The sequence below is a fragment of the Lepidothrix coronata genome, unplaced genomic scaffold, assembly GCF_001604755.1.
Source record: "Lepidothrix coronata isolate B3197 unplaced genomic scaffold, Lepidothrix_coronata-1.0 Scaffold202, whole genome shotgun sequence".
Taxonomy (NCBI): Eukaryota; Metazoa; Chordata; class Aves; order Passeriformes; family Pipridae; genus Lepidothrix; species Lepidothrix coronata.
The window spans coordinates 440,924-451,190 of NW_016690382.1; the positions used below are offsets into that span (position 1 = coordinate 440,924).

The window sequence follows — 10,267 nt, forward strand, 5'->3', positions numbered from 1 at the left end:
CACAGAGCAGTGAGGGGCTCAGAACCACAGTGATTTCAACAGCACCTGAAAGCATCATAGGTACTTTCTCTCCAGCTAGAGGAAAAGGATGTTTGACTCAGTTTAAAGATAAATGGTTGCAAGTACAAGTCTTTGCTTCCCCTTTGTACTTTATTGTAATCTTTGCAGTATAACTGCTGAACACTGTACCCTGCATCGAGTTTCTTACACCTTGACAATGGTCAGGCAGTAGAATCAGTGAAAATGTAGAATAGGAAGTTTACTTTATCTGGGGATTTAAGATGTAGGTTTTAACCTTGATGAAGTTTATGATGTGGAAGTAGCTCACAGATTTACATTTACTGTTCCAGTGCAAATGTAAACATGTTCGTTCTTGGACTACTAAAAGCAGTAGTTACATTTCCTACCAGCTCAAAAGATTAAATGTGATTTAATGCTCTGAAATGTCTTGTTCTAAAAATGATGGTAAATTGCAAATTGGAGTAAGAAATATGAATGGAAACTATGCTTCTTATGACTTGCTTGTTTAGACTTTATAGCATTTGTAGTTTGGCCAAAAGAGGCAGTTTTTGCAAATAGGGTCACAGTGATTTGCAGAAGTTTCCTTCCCTCCGTTCAGCTGCCGTCTCAAGTGTCAGAAGAAGAAAACATTTATCCACAACCCCGTAACTCAGCCTGGCTCAGTGCAAAGTCCAACAGCTTAATCAGGGCTGTGAGTAAGAGTGGATTTAAGCAAAGTCTCTGGGCTTTGTGCTTACATAGGTAGTGTAGCCTTCTGCCAGCACCACTGAAGTGTTGCTGGGTCCTGGCACAAGAGTAGAGTGGGTAACTGGGACAATATTTTTTTAATTGAGCAAGTAGTTTAAAATTCCTGACTAGTTTCTAATTTCTTAGCTCTGAATCATATCTCTAAACGGTTCTTGTTACCCTGTGTACATTCTTTGAAATGAGATTAGCTTTTTTCTTTATCTGTGTAGTTAGTATAAACCCCAAATACACTCAAACCCTTTGTGTAGACAATGCCATCTTTCTTGCATTGCTGCTTTTAACAAATCTTGTCAGTGTTTGTTCTACTGGTAACTGGGGTTTTTCTTTGGCAGGTGGGAGCAATGAAAGAAGAGTTTTGAGTGGGTGTAACTTTAATTTGGTAGTTCATTAAACAGTCTTAATTTACTGGAAAATGATCACATGTTATGTACAGGCATTATGTTTTCTTATCAAGATCCAGGCATCCTACAAAGGCTTCCTTGAGGCCGAGCTGTGTAAAAATAATGTTGGGCTTCAAGCCTTGTTCTATTAAAAACACTGGTTTGCAGCATAGATGGAGTATCTGAGGGTTCCAGGGTTGGCTTAGAGGGTTTTCTAAGATGACCTGACACTTCACTGGTGTGGGGGAAATGCTGGCATTTACAAGTTTCATGATTTGCAAGCTCTTGTGAAACCTCTGCTGCACCATATCTTTTTTTGTTCATGCTTGTGTGTGGTTCTAAAAGAGACCAGCACTTAGACAATAGCAAACTTAAAACCATTACATTTTAATTTGAACATTTGGGGAGTTTATTACCCCTCAAGGAGCTTTGGTTTTGGTGGTAGATTCCCCCCCCCACACCCCTTTCCTTTCATGCTCTCATGACATTAACAATTAGAACAACATATTTTTTTAACATGCAGTGACATTGCCAAAGAAACTGCATTGGCATGTTTAATCCTCTGCACACTCTCAGAATATAGGGCAATTATAGATAGGTTTTTTTAATTAATTTGCTGTAACAGCAGTTTGTGTCTTGAGAAGGATGAGGCTTTTCAAAAGTTTGGTTTCATTTTGAATAAGTAGGTAATTTTGAATTCCATTTTTTTGCGATGCTAAGGAAACAGTTGTATTATTAATAGTCAAGTCATCAAACCACTTAAAGCTTAATATATTGCAGTTGCTAAGTAGGAAATTAACTCAGAACACTTAAGAATGTCTGTTATCTGTATCAAACAAGGATAAAATTTGGTTTCTTGTGAAAGTATTATTTAATTAATTCTTTGGTGGGGGGATGTTTTGGTTTGGGCAAAGTTCTACTGAATGCTTTAAGTTTCACAAATAGGCATTTTATTCAAACTGTTGCTGTGGTGTTTACTGTGTGCTGTTTGTGTAGGTGCTTATGTGCTAGGTATTGCATTCTAATGTAAGGAATTGTATTTTGAGTTGCACTTATGTGTTCTGAAATGCATAACAATAAGCCATTGGCCAAACAGTTTTAGGGAACTACAGTGTATACGTTTGCAGTGTTGGTGATGTGTCTCCAAAAATGTCTTTGAGGCTTCATTTTATTTTATTTTTTTAAGGGTGACAGATTTACCACATGGCTTACATTGAAAAGCAGCAAACATAAGTTTTGTTGTAGAAACAGAAAAGCAAATATAAGTGCAGAAGTTCTTTTGTAAAGATCAACAGTGGAGACTCCTAATGGAAGCATCCTGGAATAGAAGTGATATCTTGAAAAAGAGTTACAGCCCTTGGGGTACGGGCAGAGGGATGATGAGTTTCCTGGTGTATATGGTTCTGTCAGTGCTAAAGAAATGTTTTAGCAAAGGGATGAGAGACTGGAATGAGGGACACAGAGGAGTCTTCCATGGACAGTGCCAGCTCCAATCGGTCCAGGTGCCTGTGGAACTGGCCTTAGCTGAAGATTGAGTAAGTGAGGCCTTCCCCAACTTGCGTGTGAAGTAGCAAACGTGTGACCAGTTAGACACGATGTGCTGCTTGTAGATGGTTGCCAGGCTTTTAAATTCTTCCTTATTTACACAGAAGAAACTTTTAAAGTGAATGATAAAGCTTAATTAAGTAACACAAATACTTAGGAAGGTGCCTAGAAACTTGTGAGCCTATGGGTTGTTAATGGAAGTGTTTTATTGAGCTTGTTCTGTCTCTCAGTGCTGGGTAGAGGAGATGGGGAAAAACATAAAGTAGTTTATCAACAAAGAGTTAAGAGTGTTTGAAAAGTTATTCTCAGAAAAAAACCCTAATACTGTGCATGTAGAATGGCATATTTTGAACTTAGCAGGTTGTAGGTAATACTGTGAACTAAATCAGTTTTTCTGTTCCTTCTAGTTGGTTTGGATGCTGCTGGTAAGACAACCATTCTTTATAAACTGAAACTAGGAGAAATTGTCACCACAATTCCCACTATCGGTAAGATCACCAATTCTTATGTCTTCGTTGTTGTTATTCTAAATTTATGTTGTAGAGGAAGGTTTCTGAAGAGTGTAGGGATTTGCTATCTTTGCTGGAATGAAGAGAAACATGGGCTGTCTGGCACTGCCATAAACATAACATAACGTAACTGTCACACCAGAGATGCACCTAGAGCAGAATCCTGTGCCTGACAGTGGCCAGCAGCAGATGCTCAGCAGTACAGGAATCAGTTAAGTAGCAGTACTTCCCCTAAACACCCCAAACCTCACAGTTTGTGGCTGAAAGATTTGCTGAACCACTTGGATTTAAGTGATCCGTGGTTTTTTTCCCCCTTCAGTCAGTTTTCTTGTGATCTACCAATTCAGTTCTGATAAGCTGTTTTATACATAATTGGGAGAAGTGTAACTTAGGAAGTGTCTATCTTTAACATGGTTAGAATTATATTTTAACACTAGCATTAACTATTTCTAATTACTTAACTCCTTCATTTTTAGGTTTTAATGTGGAGACGGTAGAATATAAAAACATTTGTTTCACAGTTTGGGATGTCGGTGGTCAAGATAAAATTAGACCTCTTTGGAGGCATTATTTCCAAAACACACAGGTAAGAGTTCTCAGATGACAATAGTTAAAGAGCTGTTTTGTGGAGCCTCATTGTCTTCTGTAGAATATATATGGAAAGTTGTTTTCTTTCTTTCACAAAGGCTCTGCACTACCTCCTGCAAGTTCTGAGGGTACCCAGATTTTATTTCAGTTGAAGCTAGTTTGTTACCCTGAAGGCTTCAGGCCTAGTTGTGAGTGTAGCTGGCAAGGATCAAGTACTTTAGGATGTCCCAGTGTTCTGTAATGTGCCAGAGCAACTGGTTTGTTGTGAGGAACTCTTCAACTTTGCTGTATCCGTGCTTTGATTTGTTTGAACTGGCATTGGTTATGCATAAAACATACTCCTGTTTAAAAAACCCTTCTACATCCTCTTTTTTCGTAACCAGCCTTAAAGTACACAGCTTTTACTGTACTAAATCAGTGTATTTAGTAAGCTGAATGTCTAAAATATGGTAAAAGATCTTGTTATCAGTTGATTAAAAAATGTCATCTTCACATGGATGTGGTGACTGCTGTCAGTTTTGGTGACATGTGATTTTTCCTTTGGTTCACAAGTGGTAAGGTAAGTTGCTTGTTAGTATCAGAAAACTTTTGGAGTGGGTTTGTTTTGGGTTTTTTTTGTGTTGAATATAGAATTGTTTCCATGTAACTTGTGTGCAGCATGATGCATGTGATTGATGCAGAAAAAAAAAGAGAGGTCTGGATTGACAAAAGGGACCTACCACTATACTGTTGTGAATAACTGTCCTATTACTAAATACTTCTTTTAAAAGATAATTCTCTTTCCTTGAAGAGAATGATAAAAGTTAGGTTTTCAGACTGAAATGTTAAGAGTAAATAGTGTGCATAAGGAGGACACTTGAATAACAGAGATGCCATTAGAAATAGTGTTTGGTACAAACTTTTTTAAACAAATTCAGGCATTACTTTTAAGGGTGTGGGATTTTTCAGTGAAATATGAGCTGGTGAAGCACTTGTGATTCTCAATACAGTGAGTGACAAGGGAGGGGGAGAGTTTACTTATGAAATTTTGCTGGTTTTTTTTTCCTAGCTTTATTTTGAAGTTGACTCTTTGGTAGTTGTCCTGACACACATCTTGTGTTGCTTAAACAGAAATTTCTGTCAAGTTTTCTTACCTAAGAGAGGAGACAATCACAATATTCAACATGAGTATTTTGGGGGATTTAAAATAGTACTGAACATTGGTTTTTCAAACCTTCTTAACTTCCTACAGGGCCTCATCTTTGTGGTAGACAGCAATGACAGAGAGAGAATCCAGGAAGCGGCAGAAGAGCTGCAGAAAATGGTAAATGTCAATATCTTCTGAAGTACCTTTGTTAGACTTCCTTTGTCATATTTTTGGATGTTTGTCAGCTTCCCTAAAAACTTTAGGATTTTAAAATTTTAGGGAGTTTATGGGGTGCATATTGTATTCACCTGGTAATTCTGGGTCACATAGTGCACTGAGCTGTAACTTCAGCTCTGTTCAGAACTACTAATGTGACAGAACCTTTCTTGCCTTCATAAAGCCTAAATAAAAATGGAAAAACAGATTGGTGCTAGAGAATTTCAGACAAAAGGTGTCCATAAATTTAAACTATTGAAAGATTTTTTCATTAATCATAGAAGTTCTGTTGGGTACTAGTTAAATTTCACTCCATACTTACCGGTGACTTCAGGAGCAAGAATGAAAATGTTTATAACCCTTAAATCAGTATTTAGATTTCTTTAGTGTTTGTCAAAGTAACTGAAGGACTGAGCTGGGGTAATTTAGTAACATGACTGTCTCTCTGTTAGCTTCAGGAGGATGAGCTGCGAGATGCAGTGCTGCTTCTGTTTGCAAACAAACAGGATCTGCCAAATGCCATGGCAATCAGTGAAATGACAGATAAACTAGGTCTTCAGTCTCTGCGTAACAGAACTGTAAGTGCTGAACTCTTTTCTTCCTCTATTATATATCATAAACACAAATTTCAAGTTTTCACCTCTTTCTGTAGAAAGATGCACATACCTGCCATTAAACTTCATAGTGCATAGTGTAAGTCCTTGTTCTAACTAAGTGATTCAGAAGTATAATGCAGTGTGCACAGCTGTCACAGGTGTTTCATTGCTCACCTTTTTTCTGAAAGCACACAAATACTCCAGTCTGTCACTGAAATACAGCTGTCCAACATTTGACAAAGTATATGGTGGGCTTTCTCAGTATTTAGTATTCTGGGGGAGCAAATGCATTCTGCAGTCTCACCTCTGCAAAGATAGAAGGAAATTAGGTATCTTCTGAAGCTAGTTTTTAGCATATAAATCAAATGCATGTTCTGTGTTTGTTTTTTGATGCCTTAAACTGTGTTGTAGCATTTGGTAGGCAAACCCTTGAGATTCTGGCTAATGTCTGAACCCCATCTACTCTATATGTAATTTTCAAAACTTTTAAAAATACCATCTGTTCGATATTATGGCACAAAACCAGTGTTTAAAAGAACACTATTTTAGTGCTAGCAGTATTATAAGAACACTAAAGAGTGTGTATCTGAGTGTCACATACTGTCATAACTTTGCTTGCATTCTGTCAGTATTTAACTTGAACTGTTGTTTGTGTTCTACATTAACAGTGGTATGTCCAGGCTACCTGTGCTACACAAGGAACTGGTCTGTATGAGGGACTTGACTGGCTGTCAAATGAACTCTCAAAACGCTAACTCCGACTGGATGACTCTTTCACCAGGGACATGTTTGATATAAGTGGTCTAGGCTTGTTACAACAAAATTAGTTTGCATCTTGGTTATTACAGTATCTGGAACTGATATTTGGGCAGGATATTACAGCGTTTCAACTTATTTTGTTGCCAATTATTGTTTACCGAGCTACATGTTGCAAAGGTAGCAATATGCTTGGGTAAAAATCTCCTTAACTTGGAAAAAGTGTATCTTCTGATTTTATTCCCCTTGTTAGCCTAAATGCCTGAATATAGTTATTGTGACATCTTTAAGATCTGTTTTGAATACTCTTTTTGAGCCCCAATAAATTAATGTTTTAATTTTTTTTCTCCCTGCTACTCTTAGTTTACTGATGCCCTGTTTCATTCCTCAGACAGTCTGCTGATTTAAAAATGTAGCATTCCGTATGTATTTATTTCTCTCCCTTGCCAAAAAGATTTCCTAATATTGCTTGTCCCAAGCCAAGGAAATGCTCTAAAACACTATACAAATCTACTGCACTGAGGAACATTTATTAATCCTTGGGTTCTGTCAGCCCAACTTGCCTTTGTGTGAATTGGATTTGATGGGTAGAATAGTTCTGTGCTGGTTGCGAAGAGCTCATGTTGAGGTTGTTTTTAATATTCAGCAGATTGTCTTCCTTTATAATGTATCTTTTTTTTTTATGTTGCATGTTGCTTTTTGGTATCAGCCTGACTATTTTTGCCCAGTGTATAATAGTTCTGCTGAAGTTTTACTGTTTGTTGGTGAACATATCTTCATAAGGAAATTTTGGAAAATTCATCAAACTCAATGGATTAGTTTCTTCATAACCCACTTGGAATTATTCCTAATAAAATGATAAAATGTATAGTTCTGTGTACGCTCTTCTTGATTCCTGAAATAGTTAAATGCAAATTATCACTTATTCTTTTTCCATATACTGAGCTTTCCTGCAGATTGCATATGAACATCAGTCTCAGACTTTCACTTGTTTGGAGCTGTGTTTGGAGCAGGACATGGAAGGGGGGCAACCAAGTTGTATACAGTGCAGTAGAGTAGCTGTCATCGGGACTTACATAATTCTGTAAGTGTCTTTTGAAGTTGTAAATCTAAAATTTCTTTCAAGATGTCCAGATATGAAAATACTAACAGTTAAAAAATTGTAATAAAACAAATACGAACTGCCTGAAAAGCACACATGTCTGTTTTGTAGTTGTATCCACGTGTCAAAACCAGCGTGGGTTTAGCAGGAGAATCGCAGCTTGGGGGGTTCTGGCAGGAGAACCACAGCTTGGTGGCTGGCTGGGAAGGTAACTTGAGTGCTTTTACAGGGATTTCCTTAATATTAATGCTGAGAATCTCCTCAGAAGATTATCTCTATGCAACTGCTACTGTCTGTTTTCCTATTTCTGCCCCCTTGTACCTATGTAGTTCAAAAGACTTCATATGTGTTTTGAGGCTGCTACTAATGGGTAGTTTAAAACTTATTTTTCTGTTGCCTGTCTGCTGTATGGAGACAGATGCTGCTCAATCCTGACTGAAATGTGCTGTTCTATTGACTGGATGCCTTTAGGAACCCAGAGCATGATTCCGCTGCAGTTTCAGGCTTAGCACCTCTCAGTTTCCAGCCAGGTCTTGTTACCCTTGCTACAAGAAATCCCAGTGACAAAGTCTGGTAAACACAGGCTGGTTTAGGTTCAGAGCACCTTCCAGGGCAGCTTCTGCCTGGAAGTGAGGTTTGAGTTCCTAGGAAGTGTTTTTACTGTGAACACAACCAGGGAAAATTCCAGAGTTTTTGAATATGGTCATTAACTGCCTTCAATGGATAACAGAAACTCAGGAGACAGTGTAAGGTGAGAAAGGTTCTGCCTGCATCTTTAATGAATTGGTGATTATTTATTAACCAAAGCTGATATACCCATGCATTGGATCAGCAGCTGTTAATGTGCATATTTCTAGCAATGCAGCTCCTTGAACTAAAAGGAACACTTTGTTCAGAAGAGACAGCTTCTCCCTCATGCAGGTTGGTATTTGTGCTCCCAGTAGGTTACACAAAACAATGCTTGTTACAAAGTTAGAGGTAGACTTTAAATGAAGCAGAAGATACTTTAAAACAAATGAAGCATTTTACTGTGAAGGAAACACTCTTCTTGGTAGAGATTTAATTACTTCTGTGAGTAAAGACGTTTAGGTGAGCTCAGTTGAGCCACTGAAACTTTGCACATCACCTTGTCCAAATGTTTCTTTCCCACCCTTGAGAAGAATAGTATCGACAGGGGACTTGAGTAAGAAATTACATTCTTTATGCTGCTGTTGGACTTATGAATAAAGCTGAGCTGCCAAAACTGAAATGTTTCAGGCCTTTCCTCTTACTGGGTGGGAGTGAAAAGACTTGGAACAATTTTTTATTTTTTTGGTATGCCAAGAATATGAGAAACAAGACAACTGCACGATTAATTTGAGGGGTTGAAAGATTTGATGCCTTAGCACATTGGGTATTTTTCCCCTTCTTTGTTTTGTACAATTTTTGTCCTCCCTTTTCTTCTTCCTTCTCTCAATTGTACTTGGCATCGTTTGCTTTTCATGATACATAAAGGCATTTTACTGAAAGCTTGAGTTATACCCTTCAAAAACAGCAGTGATACAAGAGGTACTGATGTGTAAGAATTCAAGTACTAATTGTTACAGGTGCCTAAGAGCCTCTTTGTCTGGAATGGATAAAGGAAAAAATAATACAAGTTCCAAGTTGCCAGATCAGTCTGAAGGATCTGGCTGAACTTGGTTGATTCTGTAGGTATCAAATACACAGGTGTTATTTCACAATAACCAGAGCCTAAGAACTAGCCAAGCCTCTGTTACCTCCAGAAGATCAGTCTTTCAGTGCCTTTAGTTCTGTAATTTTCTTGTGAGTGACAAGTTTGTCCACTGCAGGAGCCAATGGGAAAGAAGAAACTCCTCCCTCCTGAGACAACAGCCAGGCAGGAGCAGCATCTTCAGTTGAATGCATCAGATGGGAAAGTTGAGTAGATTTTCCTTTTTCCTTAATGGATGGTCTGGGAAAGTAGAGTAACAAGAAACAACAAAACCAGAAACAAAAAACCCACACACAAATTTACAAAGATGTGAGAAGAATCCTACCCAGTTTTTTGATGTGAAGGATGAGGAGCATTCCAATTGCTGAATGAGGAACAAATACAAGTGGGTTTAGGTTTATGGAATAAAATTGAGAAAAGCTTGAATAGGGTTTCTGCAAATCTGGGTTCTGGATGGGATTTCGAGAGGAGTAATTAATTGCTGGGCAAGGTCCAGATGTGTAGGGGGAGCTAAGATGGGAGTTAAAGTCACCGTATGTGCAGTAGGAAGCACCATATGTTACCTTACACAGATGTAAACACAGCCTGGGAGCGTGGGGGCTCTGGGCCCAAGGGTTGCTTTCACCCCAAAAACTCACAGTTCTTTGGAATTGTGACTTTCCTAACCTAGACCCTAGTGCTGCCTTCTTATTCCAGAAAAGTCTGACTGGTTCCTGACATGTTGCTGCTGCTGGCAGTGAGACTCTGCTGCTGTATTTTACTAATCAAACAGGGAATAAGGGGACTGGAGAGTCTGCAGGACCAGCTCACAGGGCTGGGTTTCCTCCTGAACACAAAGAGTATCTGCCATGTTCAAGGGCCATCGAATTTTACAGGCCCATACGTGTTTGTCCCTCACCACTTGCTTCCTGCAGATTCCAGCTTCCCTGTGCACCCCTCTCCGTGCTCTGCAGGGAGACAGAGGCAGCAG

The 10,267-nt window shown here is 38.6% G+C and overlaps 1 protein-coding gene across 1 annotated transcript in view; it reads left to right on the plus strand.

Moving 5' to 3' along the window:
- The window catches only part of ARF4 (ADP ribosylation factor 4), a 10,463-nt gene extending 2,787 nt beyond the window's left edge, over positions 1-7,676 (plus strand). Inside the window, exons 2-6 of the mRNA XM_017832449.1 lie at positions 3,101-3,181; positions 3,679-3,788; positions 5,022-5,093; positions 5,585-5,710; positions 6,397-7,676. Of these exons, the coding sequence (XP_017687938.1) occupies positions 3,101-3,181; positions 3,679-3,788; positions 5,022-5,093; positions 5,585-5,710; positions 6,397-6,483 (476 nt within the window). The 3' untranslated portion in view covers positions 6,484-7,676. The remainder of the gene's footprint in view (positions 1-3,100; positions 3,182-3,678; positions 3,789-5,021; positions 5,094-5,584; positions 5,711-6,396) is intronic.
- The last annotated feature ends 2,591 nt before the right edge of the window (positions 7,677-10,267 follow it).